The following is an 18,421-nucleotide window of genomic DNA, read 5'->3' as shown; positions in this document are numbered from 1 at the left end:
ACTACATGCTTCCTAAACAGACTTTCTCTTCCTCCAAAAGGAAACAGAATCCATTACACTCACAATATTACAACTCTCTGAATAATTAAAATACTGAGATGTATACTTGATATCATTTTCATGATGATAGGAGTTAAAGCATGTTATTAAACATTGGAACACGGTGGCACAGTGATGGTGACAAGCTGCCCAGAGATTGTTCTTGCCTCCTATAAGATGCTTGCTGCGCCATGCGCGACCTTTGATGAAATAATTTATTGCAGCAGTACTCTCTTTCAAATGTACTAACCATCGATTTCTGCCCTTCCTTTTCTTTCTCCAAGTAACCAATTGCCACACAATCTGCTCTGTAGTAGACATTAAGCCATTTGTAAGCTTAGAACGCCGATTCTTCAAAACTTTTAAGAAACACTGAAATATCTTTGTAGTACATTTTTAATTATTCTATCCGTCTATCCTTCTATTGTCGTGCCAGCCCCAGCAAGAATACAGCACGAGGCAGGAGCAATCCCTGAACGAGGCACCAGCTCCTTGCTAGCCCTGCAACACCATGTCCTCACATGTGTAATTATTAAAAGTATAGACTATTTAAATTATGTTGACATTTTATATGTATAATGTAATATTTTTTGCTGCATTTCATCTTAAAAATGATATCGTCATCATATGTAAATATGTGCTTTATAAAGTGACACGGGTTGTGCATTGTTATAACTGTATCGCATGTTTGCAGTGAGGTAATTGTACTTATAAGTACAAACTGTTCTACAAGGAGCACTTGATAGACTGATTGAGTGCGTTTATAGTTCTCGGGATGAAACTGTTTCTGAACCGCAAGTTCAGTACAGGAAAGGCTCTGAAGCATTTTCCGTATAGGAGCAGTTCAATAGATAACATGGCTGAGGCAGCGTGTGCTTGATGCTGTATACCGATAATTCTCTTTCCAATCAGCTACTGTAGAGCTGTGATTCCACACTCAGATACATTGATATAAATACTCCTAGTGGTGGAGTGAGAGTAATATGGAAAAAGATGATCCACTGTGGAAACCCCTAAAGGGAGCAGCTGAAAGAAGAAGAAGAAGGTGCAGTGAGAGTAACAACGCTAAAGCAGCTATGGTATTTGGAATAGTTTGGCTATTTTGTGGACCATTATATTTTTACAGGTTAATTATAATCAGGTGCCTTAAACTAATAAACAATATGCAGTTAATTTCAGTGTATATGATAAAGCCGCATCAGGGATGTGGATCTAAAAACGAAAGGAAAACCACACTAGAACAAAAGCACTGCTTTGATCCTGGGTGCCTCCAGCTTGCAAAACCGAGCGGAGAACTTGCATGAAAATGTGCATGGCTTTACACCAAGTTTAGGTTTTATGCATCGCGATGTGAGCATGGAAACGGGAGTACACAACATTTTTGTGTGTATGCACCGTTTATACATAAGGCCCCTAGAGTCTTGAAACTTGTGAAGGGTTAAGTTCACACAAACATTAGGAAGTTTTTTTTTTACACAAAGAATGATAGAAACTTGGAATAATAATAGTTTGGTGGTGTGGGAGATGGCCGGCTGTTCATCCTGGCCAATATCCTCAGGCCGCCAGATGGAGCCCTCCCTGTAGCATGGAAGTGCCCCAAAGACCAGCATTGAATCCTGGACAATGGAATTTCTATTCCCAACCCTGCTGGATACCGTGGAGCCCACCAGAGTACGCTGCAGGGAGGCTCAAGGAGTTGCATGTGCACTATAACCCAGAAGTACGTCTTAGTCACAGCGACAGAGGGAATGATATGCTTCCGGGATGAAGAAGGAGTGTTTTATCCGACCTGGAAATGCTAAGAAGTCACGTGGACAGGGGTTCAGGAGTACTTCCGGGTCATGGACTATAAAAGACTATGAGAAACCCCAGACGAGTGAGCTGAGCTGGGTGGATGGGTGGTAACACGTCTGGGAGAGGAGGATTGTGTATTGATTATTGATTTGATTGTGTTTATGAATATAGTGGAGTGGAGAGTGCTTGGTGCACGTTATTATAATAAAAACAATAATAATTGGACTTTTACCTGGTGTTTGGTGTGGTACCTGAGGGTTCAAGGGAGCGATAGCGCCTCCTACTGTTACAGTGGACAGTAGATAGATAGATAGATAGATAGATAGATAGATAGATAGATAGATAGATAGATAGATAGATAATCTGTGTTAAAAATAGAAAATGAGGATTTGTAAGTTTTCCTGAAATAACAGAAATCCCAGTAAGCCAAGTGCTCATTTCCAGAACACAGTTGAGTCCATGTCACATTTTCAGAATGTCGGAAATTTTCCTCAGTGATCGGTGAGCAGCAGTTGATCGTCTTCATGGACTGATTCATTAGCCAACCATCATAACCAGGGTGGGTTTACATTGAAGTAATGTTGAACACAACATTGTCAATCTGGTTTAATCCAATTCAGGCTGCATTGTTTTAAGTCCACTGCTCACACAGCCACAGCCACTCAAGGCCAATTCTGAGTCTCCAGTTAACCCAACATGCACGTCTGTGGGATGTGTGAAGATAACCAGGAGTGAGATGAGTAGAACATGCAGAACTGTCAAAGACAACGATCTTGTTTGCTGGCCAGTAAATCATCAAGCTGTCACTTAAGAGATTTATGAAAATGCATTACAAACATTTAATTCTCAGGCAGTTCTTATTTAGTTTTTATTTTTATTTTCATTTTCTGGTGACCCCTAAATATGTAGTAGGCCACTGGAAATGGAAGAACAGTACACAGCCATAGTGTGGTGATTGATGCGCAGCTATCTTTGTCTGTCCACACTCGGGTTCACTCTGTACAACAGCCGCAAGATCAAACTTTTTCTGACATGGTATGCAGCACCACTTCTGGTCCAGTGTGACACCACTTGTAGTGGCAAGGTTGGCACTAGACTACACTTCGGGCATGTTGTAATTCGGGAACGTCCGTGATCAGATTTGAGAGCTGTCAGACATGGAGACACAAACACAAAAAATTATTTCCAAAAATAATAGTGGGATTTGTTTACACCAAGTTTAGGTTTTATGCATCACGATGTGAGCATGGAAACGGGAGTACACAACATTTTTCTGCATATGCACCATTTATACATAAGGTCCCTAGAGTCTTGTTTGCAGTTTTAGTCTCCAGGCTACAAAAAGGACATAGCAGTGCTTGAGAAAGTCCAGAGAAGAGCAACTAGGCTGAATCCAGGGCTACAGGGGATCAATTATGAGGAACAATTAAAAGAGCTGAGCCTTTTCAGTTTAAGTAAACGACGATTAAGAGGTGACATGACTGAAGTGTTTAAAATTATGAAGGGAATTAATTCAGTGGATCAAGATGGTGACTTTAAAATTAGTTCATCCAGAATATGGGGACACAGTATGAAACTTGTGAAGGGTTAGTGTCACACAAACATTAGGAATTCGGGAACGTCCGGAATCAGATTTGAGAGCTGTCAGACATGGAGACACAAACACAAAAAAGTATTTCCAAAAATAATAGTGGGATTTGTTTACAGGTGAACAAAAACAAAAATAATGTCCCAATCAAAAATAGTGAATATTATTTACATTGATTTTGCCAGTCCAAAATGAAAAAATATCAAAAGACAAAATATTGCATATACACAATACTGTAGTCTTTTTAATTAAAGAAGAAAGAAAGGAGAAGGAAGAAACTACACTGAATGTCCAATGAATCCCAAAAATATTTACAAGAAAGAAAAAAAAAAGGCATTTACACAAGAAAAACAAAAAGTGTACTGCAAGTTCAAAATCTATATAAATACTTCCACCAAAACTACAATATAACTAGGAAATATCTATATTTATATACAAATTAAAATACATACAAAAAAGGCACAGCTGCTATGTTTGCTATACTGTAAGATAAGCTGTACCAACCACACTCTCCAGCTGACTGAGTCCAAAGACTACCCCTAGAGGCAGGAAGTGTCTCTTATACTTGGGGTACCAATCCGGCGTCACGCCACTTCTTTCCTCAATAGTGACTGACACCATTACGTTCTGCACAGGTGCTATGGTCAGCCTTTGGAAGACATGAATTAAATAGGCTAGCAGCCTCACATGCACATACCGTATATACTCGCAGATAAGTCCGAATTTGATTTTACAGTCTAATTTCTGGTATTTTATAATGTCGGTCGTATAAATTGAATGTGGAAATCTGACGCTATTGGTACAAGGGATTAGGTTATTGTTATGGTGTATACAATCTACAAATTATTCTCTATATTTTTTATTATATTTTTCTCAATCCTAACAAGATGAATTCAGATGTAGGACACTTGTATAAGCATTATAATAGAAAAGGCATATCCTCTTCCTTTACAGCTCACTTTTATAACAGTTGTTCACAGCATAATGCTAAAATGGTTTTACAGCCTGAGAAAGGAAGACAGCCGATACCTTAGGGCAGGGCTATTCAATTACAAATTCAGTTGGGCCAGATTGTCAAACCAAGAAGGTTAGCTGGGCCAATCATTTTAGCGGCAAAGCAGCTCATAATGACACATTTTAAAACCAACACAAACAAACTTATTGAAAAACATAAGGTTTATTCGTTGTTTCTCTTTTAACTTTGGTCAGTTTGCAGAGCAAAAGGTGCATACAAAAAGAGCTGAATTAACAGAATCTGAGGTAGCCCCTATTTTTTCCACTTACAAAAGAAAAAAAACTGACCTAGGCTACATATCTGGCCTATCTGATCACAAAGTGCATAAAACAAAATAGTGCACAGTAGTAGGCTATTAGAAATAACATTGTTTCCTTTTGAAACAAAATAAACAACTTGCACACATTTGACCCAGGAACATCTCAAAGTGCATAAAATAAAAAGTGCACAGTATTCACAACTATAACAACACTGAGGGAACATATTTTAAATCACCATGTGTGATTAGGCATGCCTCTGTTACACATCCCACATTATGTTGATGTATTGTAGGCTACAGTTACCCTGCTGACTTAGTGGGAGAAGTGAAATTTTTTTGTTTTGAACGAGAGCAGTGACTTTAGGCTCGTAATTTTTCAAGTTGTCAATGCAATTCGAAGGCATTGGTGGAGAGTATGGTCAGTCAGGGAGCAACGAGAGTTGCTTTTTATGGAGTTCATGTGTGAAAAACTTGACTCACATGTATATGTTGATCCAAACATAATGAGCATGACGATCGCTACTTTCTTAATGTTAGGGAACTGATGTGCGTTGACATCAGTCCAAAACATTGCAGGCCCGTTAGTGGAAAGCTCCTGTGCCATGGTTACAGATGACTGCATGTCAACAAGTTCGAATGTGAATTTCCCCTCGTCAATGGAAGGGACCAGTTTCTTAGCTCTGGCGGATAAGTCCCCTTCTATTGCAACAGTGAATGGGTCTCTGACAAAAACGGCCAACTCTGTGGGCAGATCAAGTCCATCCAATCGACCGGTAAAGTTATTTTTCAACATCGCAATGAAACCTGTCATCACATCCGTGATTTGTGCGGAGGATGAGATGTATTTGCGGAGTGTCGGAAAATGCAGCATTCGGCCTGTGCTCAAATCATTTGCGAAAAGGTCCAGTTTAACTTGGAATGCGCGCATCTGTTCCACAAGGTCGATGACAGTTTTGTCTCTGCCTTGTAGTCCCAAATTGAGAACGTTCAGGTGTTTGAATATGTCGCTCAGAAAGCAGGCATCGGCCATGAAGTTGTCGTCCAGTATGCAACTCAAGTGCGTTTCTGCCTTTTTTTGCTTGCTGCCGCGGAGGTAAGTTATGATTTCTTCTCTGAGAGCGCAGAAACGCTCCAGTGCTTTGCCTTTGGACAGCCACCTCACGTCATTATGCAAAAGAAGGTCGTGGTGCTCAGCAGACATTTCTGACAGCAGCATGCGGAATAAGTGGTGTTGGAGGCTTGATGTGGAGCGAAAAAAATGAATTACTTGTATAGCCATAACGCTGTCCATTGTCGTTTTGAGCGCCCCGCTTAGTTTTGCGCACAACACCGCCTGATGCACAATGCAGTGTAAGGAGATCAACTGAGGTGCAACAGCGGACCAACGTGCTGCCAAACCATTCACTTTCCCTGTCATGGACGGAGTCCCATCTGTCACAAGCATGCACGCACGCTTCATATCCAGACCACTGTCTTTAAAAAAGGCGGAAATTTCCCCAAAGACTATTATCGCCAGTTGTGTGTCCTTCTAACGGCAGTAGGCCGAGCATCTCATCTCGGAAGCATTTGCCATCAAAAAAACGGACATATATGCACAACTGAGCAGTATCAGTTTTGTCTGTGGACTGATCTACTGCTATAGACATAGTATCAGCTTTCATCAGGTCTCCTAACAGCGTTTCATACACATCTGCAGCAAGAATTTCAACCCTACGAATGTTTGAAGTATCTGACAGGGGTACGTTTATTATAGCAGATACCACGCTCATTTTAATTTTATCGTCATTTATTACCTCATCCACGACAGCCAGCATACAGTCCTTCACGGTTTCAGAGTCTGTGAATGGCCTTTTCTTTTTTGCCAGTATCCAGGAAACACGAAGGGATGCTGCAGTAGCTCTCTCTTGGGCTGTGAATGACCGCACCATGGTAGTACTGCTCCGGTTGTAAGAAGCAATCAAACTCTGCACTTTTGCAGCCCTCTCTTGAGATTCCTTTGGAAAACTGGTGCGAAAAGTGTGGTGTTTCTCAACATGATGCCTCCGCACATTGTAATCTTTAAATACTCCAACGCACTCATTACAAATTAAACACATAGGTTTGGCGTTTGGATGTGGCGGTAAAATAAACAAGTATTTGTCAGTCCAGGCAGTGTTAAACTTACGGTTTTCATTGGCAATTTTACGTTTCAGTGTTGAGAAAGACATATTGATAGTAATCTAAGCTACTACCGGCACGCTCTGCATTGTTTGCGTGTTGCAGGCTACGTATATTAATGTAGGAATGCTCGTTTTTGGCGGGACCACAGACATAATAAATACTTTATATTTATATTAATATAAAGTACTATTTATTTATATTAATATAATTAGGGGTGTAACGGTACACTAAAATGTAATTTCGGTTCGGTTCACTTTCTTGAGGTACTCGGTTCGGTTAATTTTCGGTACAAAAAAGGCAGGAAAAAAATGACTTTAAATGCTTTTATTTAAAAAAAAAATACAAACAATAGAATTTGTATTAATAAATTAAAGCGACCCATTTGGGTGATATTTCAAATAAATTAGACTCTGAGTTTTTAAAACTATTGTAACAATTTAAATAAACAAGTAACAAATGTAAGCTTTGAACATGTAGCCGCAACAGCCTGAATATGACAAATAAAACTATTCAAGCTTAAAGTTTTTGGCTAGAAAGATTAATTTATCCACATTTTCTGCAGATAGCACAGATCTGGTTGCAGTGACAATATCTCCAGCAGTGGAGAAGACCCGTTCACTAGCAACAGAGGTAGCTGGAATACAGAGGTAACGCTTATGAGTTTTGCTATGTGTGGGTATGTAGCCTCATTGCCTTTCCATCAAAGAAGAGGATCAGCTTCAAGGGAAAGGCACCCTGAAGCTCTGTACTTACTGACCTCTTCTTGGTCCTGCTCCAAAAGGGTTGGTTTACTACTTCCCCCCTGTCTCTGGAAAAGTTCACCAAAAAGTTCAGTCATTACAGACTTCTTAGCTGGAGGTGATCTGGTGGATGATGCCTCTGGAGATGATAAAGATCCAGCTCCTATCTCTGTGGCATCCTCAGTCTGCAAAAGAAAAAGTAATGTTTTGGGGCTAATTAATAATGTAATTAAAAATAAAAAGGGTATTAGATCATAATTTAATACCTCTTCTTCTTGGTTGTCATCATTTCTGTTATGATGTCGCTGAATATCTTCTGTCTCTCATCATCTTCTATGTGAGGCAAGGCTTTGAATCGGGGGTCCAGGGCTGTGCATTTGTGCAAAAAGTCATAGCAGACAGAGTATCTTTCTTGCAGGCTTCTTGTGACTGCTAGCTTGACCTCTCTCACAGCAGAACTGTCTTCTTGTTTTGGTGCCATAGAGTGGAGAACAGTAGTTTTCAAGGGGATTATCATGGACACAGACGCTCTGGATTCAGTGCTCATCAGGGTTGTGATTGTTTTAGAGGTTTAAGTGCTTCAATCACTTCCTCTGCCATTGCCACTTCTTCGTCATTGAGTGTGTATATATCTTTGTTCTTGAGAGGTTTCTCAGTTAGTGCTGAATATATAGCTGCCTGCTGTTCAAGGTATCTCTGAAGCATGTCATAACTTGAATTCCATCGTGTGGGGACATCTTGAATGAGAGAATGCGTTGGAATATTCAGCATTTCTTGTTTGCTTTCCAGGATGTGCGCTGCTGTGGTGCTTTTGTGAAAAAATGTCACAATCTTTCTTACTTTTCCCAATAATCTAGATATCTGGTTGATGCTTGTTACTTTTTGAGAGGCTAGATTAATGGTGTGTGCAAAACAACCAATCTGAGGGCCCAGTCCTGCTTTTTACAGCACTGACAATGTTTTTAGCATTGTCTGTGGTTACAGGAATTGTGGTCCCAGGTCTCTCCAGCTTCCATTCATTCACAGCCTCCTTCAGGTGCTCTGCAAGATTTGTGCTAGTGTGCTGTTCATAAACAGGTCTCGTTTGCAGAACGTGATTCCTCATCTCCCATTGTGGCGAAATGTAGTGGACAGTTACTGTTAAATAGCTCTCTGTTGCGAGTGAAGTCCAACTATCTGTCGTAAGTGAAAGAGAGGGCACCCGCGATAGCTCGCTGACGACATCACTTCTAGTTTTTTCATAAAGTGCTGGTACAACTTTCTGACTAAAGTGAGGACGTGATGGTATTTCGTAGCGAGGCTCAAGAACTTTAATCATATACTTAAAGCCAGCGTTCTCAACAACTGAATATGGACGTAATCCCGTAGCTATGAAGACTCCAATACCATGTGTTATTGCTTTGGCCCGGTCAGAGTTGCTCGCTAGATGTTGTTTAAAAGCTGAAGTTATCGGTGTTACTGTTTGCACCAAGCTAGTTTTTTTTCTTGTAGAGGAAACATTCACAGATGGATGGTGCCGTTTTAAGTGTGTTAACATATTAGACGTGTTTCCTGCAGCGTACCCGATCTCCGTGGTGGAACAATGTCGACAAACAACTTTGGATTTATCCACTTGCCGTTGTCCATTGGTAACTTTAACGGGGAAGCCAAAGTGTTCCCAGACAGGAGAACGTAATGAGCAGGGAGGGTCTTCCAGCTCAGGCTTCTCGCTTGCATTTGCCATAACCCCATTTGTCACGTCTGTGAGCTACTGGCACGCCTCTCCCTCATCCAGTGTCCGACACTCAGAGGCATCCGTGCGGAAACTCACCCAAGACTTTAGTTCTGCTTGGGGTGCTTAGATCGCACTAGTAATAGATTTAATGAGAAAAAATGCATAAAATATAACCGAAACGGTACGCAAGTGGACCGAACCGAACATGCAAAACCGAAACGGTTAAATACATCCATGTGAACCGTTACACCCCTAAATATAATATATATATATATTTATATTAAATTATATTAAATAACAATTTATGAATAATATATATTAATTTATTATCTATGGGCGGAACCACGGGCTGGGCCACTCGGAGGTTGATTCTGGGCCGCATGTGGCCCGCGGGCCGCCAATTGAATAGCCCTGCCTTAGGGTGTTGATTACTTTATGGATGGACATCTAGGACAACAATTTGGTTTAAAGTCTGGGAAAACATAGATTAAAGAGTTTGAGCAAAATTCATCCATCATATTGACAGCCAGCCAATCAGGTGCATGCAACAATCATGTGTTGTAAAACCACGGCATGAAACTTTATCTATACTAATAAAAGGCAAAGCCCTCACTGACTCACTGACTGACTGACTCACTCACTGACTCACTTATCACTAATTCTACAAGTTCCCGTGTAGATAGAAGGCTGAAATTTGGCAGGCTCATTCCTTACAGCTTACTTACAAAAGTTAAGCAGGTTTCATTTCGAAATTCTACACGTAACGGTCATAACGGTCGATAACGGTCGACAACGTCTGCCATGTTGAACATTCTTATTTATTGCCCCATCTTCACGAAAATTGGTAGGCGGCTTCCCTGCGCTAACCAAAACCGATGTACGTACTTATTTCGTGGTATGACGCCATTGTCGGCCGCCATATTGAATTTTCCACACGTCACTAATTCTCCAACTTCCCGTGTAGGTAGAAGGCTGAAATTTGGCAGGCCTATTCCTTACAGCTTACTTACAAAAGTTAAGCAGGTTTCATTTCGAAATTCTACGCGTAACGGTCATAACGGTCAACAACGTCCGCCATATTGCATTTTCTTATTCATGGCCCCATCTTCACGAAATTTGGTAGGCGGCTTCCCTGCGCTAACCAAAACCGATGTACGTGCTTATTTCGGTGGTATGACGCCATTGTCGGCCGCCATATTGAATTTTCCAAACGTCATTAATTCTCCAACTGCCCGTGTAGGTAGAAGGCTGAAAGTTGGCAGGCCCATTCCTTACAGCTTACTTAAAAAAGTTAAGCAGGTTTCACTTCGAAATTCTACGCGTAACGGTCATAACGGTCGACAACGTCCGCCATATTGAACTTTCTTATTCATGGCCCTATCTTCACGAAATTTGGTAGGCGGCTTCCCTGCGCTAACCGAAACCAATGTACACACTTATTTCGGTAGTATGACACCACTGTCAGCCGCCATATTGAACTTTCCAACGTCACTAATTCTCCAACTTCCCGTGTAGGTAGAAGGCTGAAATTTGGCAGGCTCATTCCTTACAGCTTACTTACAACAATTAAGCAGGTTTCATTTCGAAATTGTCCGCGTAACGGTCATAACGGTCAACAACGTCCGCCATGTTGAACTTTCTTATTTACGGCCCCATCTTCACGAAATTTGGTAGGTGGCTTCCCTTAGCTAACCGAAACCAATATACGTGCTTATTTCGGTGGTATGACGCCACTGTCAGCCGCCATATTGAATTTTCCAACATCACTACTTCTCCAAATTCCTGTATAGGTAGAAGGCTGAAATTTGCAAGGCTCATTCCTTACAGCTTACTTACAAAAGTTAAGCAGGTTTCATTTCGAAATTCTACGCGTAATGGTCATAACGGTCAACAACGTCCGCCATGTTGAACTTTCTTATTTATGGCCCCATCTTCTCGAAATTTGGTAGGCGGCTTCCCTCCATTAACTGAAACCAATGTACGTACTTATTTCGGTAGTATGATGCCACTGTCGGCCGCCATATTGAACTTTTGAACAGTCTTTGTTACTTATGGGCCCATCTTCAAGAAATTCTATCGATCAAAGAACTGTCACTTACCGAGTGGTTTCCATGCCCGGAGATACCACCTACCTTTTCCATTCTCTTTGTTACATATTGCACGGTCATATCAGGCTCACTCTTGATATCCAGAGGAACATTCTGTCTTATGTATTGAATGACTGGGAAAGGTTCAAGGTGTGGACTGTTGACGGTACAGGAGATAATTATACTACACAGGAGCACTAGAAGAGTGAAATGCTTAAGCCCTTCACCTATGGTTCTGCATGTGAGTTGATGGCTGCCGCTGAATTGTTCGGTTGTCGCTTTCAAGTGTACCGAAATGGCCAAATATTTTACACCTTTCGACAACCGCCAATGCCTCTTAAACTTCTTAGATTCACAGGTGACGATTTCAGTAGTGGACACTTTGATGTTTATGAATGTTTAAACTCTCAAAAGCTGGATGTGATTTTATCGATGAAACCGGTTGTGTGCTTACAACGCTTGACAGATGCCAAATGTCACTTCAACACAACAAATCCTGCAAATACTGTCGTAATTGAAACAAACCATGAAACTCAAACCGATTATGACAGCAGCAATCCAAGCTGTGAGATTTGAGACAAGATTACTGTTCACATGGCCAACTGTAAGTTACATGCTCAAGAGTAAGCTCAGCGCACAGCTTGGTCATGTTACAACCGGAGGGCCGATCTGACAACATGGTATACAAAGAGATCCTTAACAAATAATTATTGGCATATTGTCCCACAGTTTAAAAAGGTTTAATTTTCTTCTTAATAAAAATTTTAATGCAGTATTTCACCGCTGCGAAGCGCGGGTATTTTGCTAGTAATTAATATTCTTCAATTTGAAAGCAGCAGTAGAAGAAGAAAAACAGCAACGATAGAAGAGTGACGTCAGAAAAGATAACAAAGACACTATGACCAGTTTTCATCCGATCGTCAGTTAACAGCATTTTCATGAACATCAATTACTAAATCAAACACCGCCCGGGGACATTTGTCCTTGTCATTTATTATTCCTGTAATAAATACCATGCTGCTTTTAACTTTCTATGCTTTGTCTTAATGTCTTTAGAGTGACTGAAGTAATAAGTTAGATTTCTTTGAGCACCTGGTGCAGCCGGAGATTTGCCATTATCTCTGTGCTACGAGGTTTATTAAGGCTGCGAGTGAGAGCTCCACTCAATAGTAGAGAACAGTACATAAAGTAAGGCATTCTTGGCTGATAAATGCCCTATAGTCAAGGACGCTGAGCCTTTGTATGTTTAAATGTATTCTTGTAGACCAAAAGTAATATTTAGGTCTAATATATCATTAAAACATTGTATGTTGTTCGTGCCAATAATAAGTAAGTCTCTTGAAGTGCTGAGAGAGTGACAGGTTGTGTTGTTCCTAAAGCACTTGTGTGGCTTAAAGTGCTAAAGGTTAATAAGCGTATGTATGTCATTTATGGGGCACCATTGTGGTTAAGTTCTGTGTGTATGCGTATAGCCATGTATGTGTGTGCTCATCTAAAGTGCAACAGTAGACCAACCCGATAACGAACTTGACGAGTACACTTACCCTTGAGAAAACAGGTAAAGGGTAATTAGAGGGAAATACTTCAATAATACAGATATGCTAATGCCCACCTGAGAGAGTAACCAACTATGATAATACAGATATGCCAATGCCCATCTGAGAGAGTAACCAGGAAGCAAACAGCCTTTTTTTCTATGTAGGTGTGGCAATGTGCTGTATCAGCATGTGCTCCAAACTTTTCTCTCTGTCTCTCTCTATTGTGCCTACGTGACCACACGGTAATACCCAAAATATTACGGTGATGTTTGCACTGATTTGTTTTTTGTATCTCACACCGTGATACACCTTTATTGTAAGAGCATTCCTTATCTACGATGGACCGTTCGATCAGAAGAAAGTATGAAGCTGGTTTTAAATTAAACCTAGTTGAAGTAGCAAATGAAATTGGTAACTGCTCAGCTGCAACCACAATTGATGTGTCTGTGAAACTGATGCGAGATTGGAGGAGGCAAAAAAAATAAATACATAAGTGTCGCATTTTTGAACGGGTGTATAAGTCGGGGTCTAAATTTATGATCAATTTTTCTGTTTTCAAGACCCGACTTATACGTGAGCATATAAGGTAATTGAGTGTGAACGTGAGCGTATCCCCCCGATATTCTCCACCAGACAAACCAATGCCTCTTCTGGAAAATTAGTTTTCTTCTTACTTTTCTTCAGGATTTTATTCTGAGATTACCCTTCTCAAATCTTATGCATGCATGAATAGCAAACTAAGCCAAATGAAACGCTCCCTACTTCTTACTTTGCTAATGGCAGGTGGCTATAGAGACGAGACGTTCGGCTAGATTGACAGGTGTGCTCAGCGTCCTCCAGTAGGCCTGAACTGGAGGTGCACTTAACTGGTCGCCAGCATCCCACTACAGGGACCTGCTAAAGCCAAAGTTAGAAATCCTTGCAGAAGTTCACCCTCACACTTCAACAGTGCTTGAAAGTTATTTTCACGCTACCTTTGGAATTTTAGCTTTAAAGTGGTAACACCTGGCAGGCAGATTATCACATCCAGCCGCTGGTCTTGTTGCATCTGGACTACTGCAACTCATTTCTGGCAGGAGTAGCACATACGCTATCCAGCCGGTTGCAGATGGTCCAGAATTCAGCGGCTGGTCTTGTATTAACCAGCCGAGATGCTACACTGGCTCCCTGTAACAGCAAGTTAAATTCAAATCATTAAGTTCAAATGATGTTTGCCTACAGAGTGATCAGTGGGTTAGTACCTGAGCATATGGAGACACTGCTGAAGTCCTAAACTCCTTCTCGCCCACTCAGATCTGCCAGGGAACAGCGTCTGGTGATGCCACCTCTGTGTGGTATCAAGTCTCAATCCTGACTCTTCTCCTGTGTAGTTCACAGTTGGTGGACTAAGCTGCTCACCTCCATCCGAACTGCTGACTCTCTCAATGCATTTAAGAAGAAACTATTCTGTGAAAATCTATCAAATTGATTGGAAAAACAGTGATCTTTTACATTGCTAGTTAATTTTTTGTTAGATTAAGTTTAACTGCTTTGTCCATTGTAACCTATGATTGCAATTTTCGTAGTTATTACATCTTTTCACTTGTGACAGTCAACTTTTGTGGCCTGTCTTACTACACTTGCTGAACAAACAGGCCCTGGCCTAATGTTACTCGATGATGTTAGCTCTTTTGTAAGTCACTCTAGATAAAAGCATCTGCCAAGGTAGTAAATGTACATGTAAGTGGAAGAATGAAAGACTAGGAATGGAAGATGCAGAACAAGGATCAGGAGTTTATTGCGAGGATGGGAAAAATCAGCTTGGTGACGAAATGTGACAGTGGATTGATTTTAAAAGTAAAGAGGTGGACTGTGACAATAAAAAATGTCATTTAATTAAGCCATCGGTCAGTGTGGACAGTTCGTAATTCTAGAAGTCTATTTTTAATTCCTATAGATTCTCTTCAACCAGATGAGCACTTTACATTTGAGTCTTGTCAGCTCCTGATTGGTTCTTGTTAATTGTCTTTGTTGTGCTCTGTCCCCAGTCCTGTTAGACACTCACAGATTTCCTCACTCGTTTTCTTTGCTCTCCTTTCAGATTTCTGTCCACTCACACTGGACATCAACACGGCATACAGAGACCTCCATCTGTCTGAAGGGTATAAGTTGGTGAGACATGAGAGGACAGAGGCCGAATATCCTGATCATCCTGACAGATTTGACTACTGGGAACAAGTTCTGTGCAGAGAGGCTCTGACTGGAACTCGCTGTTACTGGGAGGTGGAGTGTGATGGAGACTTCATGAAGATTGGAGTCGCATATAAAGGACTGGGCAGGAAAGGACAGGGTGTGGAGTGCAGCCTTGGAGAAAATGACAAGTCTTGGTGTTTGCAGTGGTTTGATTTCAATTATTCTGTGTGTCACAATAACAAGCATACTGATATCAGCACCCCCTACAGCGACAGAGTAGGTGTGTATCTGGACTGGCCTGCTGGCTCTCTGTCATTTTATAGCGTCTCACACAGAATGACCCTCCTGCACAGGTTCAACACCACCTTCACTGAGCCGCTTTATGCAGGATTTGGAGTTGATTATACCTGCAGTGTAGCAATATGCCATCTGACCCCATCTGACCACTGACCAGCACCCTCCACAGGTCACTTGATGTCCCCACAAGCACAGGTCCTCTTTGTATTTATAGTTTGGGGTCAAAATCAATTTTGCTGGATAGATGCAGGGGTAACGCCTCAGTGACTGAATTTGGGGATGAGAATGCAATGCGAGTGTGGCTGTCAGGGTCTCCATTATTATTGGCTTTGAGTAGGCAATCAGGTGCGTCATAGTGAGGGGCGGTGAGCTACAAATACCAGTCTGACCATCAGGGGTCACTATTGATTTACAGCCACATGTCCTTTAGGCTGACACAGTAGTAACTGCTGTGGCCCCTAAGTGTCATTTTAAGATGGACAGGCATATAGTCCTGCTGGAGCAGCACTACTGAAAGGCACTATATAGACTAAGTATCAAGAAGTCTTGAATAGTGGCTATATTTAGGAACACAGAGTGACAGATGTGACTAGAGTCTTGTCCTCTCACTAGATATTTTGCTCCCCTCCATCATTCACTCAGGGGGTTGATGACTTCTGAACGAATTCACAGTGATTGTCTGAAGACGAGGACTTACCGGTCAGTCAGATATCGGCCATACTCACAGAGTCTGGTGTTTTACTGAGTCACCTGTTGTCACCTTAGACATTGAACTTCACCTACTCCTTCTTGTTCCCAGATTTGTCACTACTGGTATCATGGAAACTCTTGACACCATCAAAAAATGAATTCTTGATCAGCTGACACACACTTGTGGGCTTTGCAGTGGACTGGCACCCATCCAGTGCTGGGCCCTGCCATGTCGGCGAATCTGATATACTGTAGAAAAGCAGATAAAGAGAAGGGATGGACAGAAGAGGTCACTGATGGCTCAATCGCCAAAATACCGCCTCTTGTGGCCACTTTAAAGTTTATGCAGAAAATTAGATAGATAGATAGATAGATAGATAGATAGATAGATAGATAGATAGATAGATAGATAGATAGATAGATAGATAGATAGATTGAACTTTATTTAGATTGAAATTAGGCTTTTTACAGAAAATAATTATTTAAAGTAAGCTTATATTATAACATACAAGAAACCCTTTCAAATACAGTATATCCACTAAGGCATTGTAAGATATAAAGGAGCCTCTGTCATGTTTCTTGACACACTTCTGCTGAATAATTTGTTGGCTGAATTAACTCAGTGTCAGTGTGAAGAGCAGGAACCTAAAACCTCAAAGCATTTAATGAATATTCTTGAGAACACAAACATGAAATTAGAACTGGAGCAACAATCAGATGTTTGGCAACTTTCATGGAAGAGATTGAGGGGTTCTACTGCAGTGCAATGGTCTAGTTGACACTCACCATATTAAACATTTGGTGGAAAAAAGTATAATGTGTACTATAAATATGAATAAATTAAAAACACAAAAATAAAATACTTGAACAGATGCACTTATTGCTTGCTAACATCAATTCATTTTTTACATTAATGAGAGCCCAAAAGGATGAAACAATCACACCGTCACATGACTTTCAGAGCTGTGACATTCTTACGTAGCTAAGATGTTCCTACTAGTGGCCACTTTCCATATTACACACCTGAAAAAAGCTTACAAAATAAAGATTTGATTGCACTGGCATAAATAATTCAGTCAACATTTTCATATTCTTTAGTAATGGAAAAGAAGGATGGGGGAGAAAAGCCCTTGCTCTTTCCTATCTTGTCTGGAATTGCTGGAAGCAGAAATAATTGCCATTTAATAAATCAGAGCACAAGCACACAAAACACTCATTTTTAAGACCACCATTCTCTGCCCCCATAATGCTACTGACACACCACAGGGCTGACGAGAGACACAAGTTACTGACAGCCTCACCGGAGACCTGCTGTGTGACCAGTTGGTCAAAGTCTTTTTGTGAAGTTCTAATATATAAAATTAGTGTCAGAAAACTTTTCAACTGATAATTACGAAGCACTGCTCGTGGGGCACAGAATGTCCTTCTTCTGGTGTGGAAAGTGAAGACCGATGTCTTGGCTGGAAGATAAAACAAATTTAGAAATACTGTAAGCTGACAAATTCTTATAACTGTTCTTCCCTTGAAAAAAGCTTCAAAAGTTACACACCTTTAATGCTGGCTTTGCGAAGTAAGAGATGACACAACCATCTTCTCATTTTTGGCATGTCTTCCTAAAAAATGTAAATCGGGAAATTACAATAAATTCTATGAATAAAAAAAATCACAATATTCAAACAAATCTTCCACTTAAACCACTGACCTGACTGAAATCAAATGCTCTTCCAGTGGCAATGTAGAGAGCATACTAAAAAAAAAGCAAGTTATTATTTTAAATCAACATTTACATCTAACTACTGGCAGAGTGTCCTCCACTTACCCTGAGCAGTCCAGGCTGTCAGTCTGTGTGTGTAGATTCGATCATTTGAAGAGGTGATTAGTAAAGGAGATATCTGTGTGTGTTTTTTGTCTTATACTAGCAACACATATTTATATTTACATTACCTTCTTCTGTGGTTCTTTCCAGCTACCTGGCATTATTTTAAGAGGCAATTTTCCTACAGATAAAATTTGTTTTGTCAAAATTGATTTATATTATATTAATATATATTAAAAACAAAGTTGATATGAACTTTGAGATGGAATATCATTGTAGAACTGGATTAATAATATTTAATTCTGAAAATGTGCCAATTAATTTTATCACACAGAAGAAAGAATTACTTAACCAAAATTTAGCTGGAGCCTTTCATCACTTTTTATGATAATGATATTCATTTCAGATTACAAGAGTAGAATTATTAGTAATAGAACAGGTAGAGAAATAGTGAACATCAGATAATATCATCTCTAGCAACTTTTAAATAAACAAATAATTTATAAAGGGAG

The 18,421-nt window shown here is 40.4% G+C and overlaps 1 protein-coding gene and 1 long non-coding RNA gene across 2 annotated transcripts in view; one reads left to right on the top strand and one right to left on the bottom strand.

The window, feature by feature from the left end:
• LOC120518407 (tripartite motif-containing protein 29-like) overlaps positions 1 to 16,235 on the top strand; it is a 39,275-nt gene extending 23,040 nt beyond the window's left edge. The window contains exons 6-7 of the mRNA XM_039741192.1: positions 15,015 to 15,106; positions 16,203 to 16,235. Coding sequence (XP_039597126.1) covers positions 15,015 to 15,106; positions 16,203 to 16,235 — 125 coding nt within the window. The remainder of the gene's footprint in view (positions 1 to 15,014; positions 15,107 to 16,202) is intronic.
• A 1,481-nt stretch (positions 16,236 to 17,716) lies between these two features.
• On the bottom strand, positions 17,717 to 18,077 carry LOC120518936. Its single transcript, XR_005631333.1, has 3 exons — positions 18,038 to 18,077; positions 17,913 to 17,935; positions 17,717 to 17,840 (listed from the first exon to the last, which is right to left on the bottom strand). It is a non-coding gene; the product is annotated as an uncharacterized LOC120518936 (long non-coding RNA).
• Positions 18,078 to 18,421: the final 344 nt, after the last annotated feature.

The sequence above is a fragment of the Polypterus senegalus genome, chromosome 18 (assembly GCF_016835505.1).
Source record: "Polypterus senegalus isolate Bchr_013 chromosome 18, ASM1683550v1, whole genome shotgun sequence".
In the NCBI taxonomy this organism is placed as follows: domain Eukaryota; kingdom Metazoa; phylum Chordata; class Cladistia; order Polypteriformes; family Polypteridae; genus Polypterus; species Polypterus senegalus.
The sequence above is the reverse complement of the archived record's forward strand: the minus strand, read 5'-3'. Positions and strand labels throughout refer to the sequence as shown.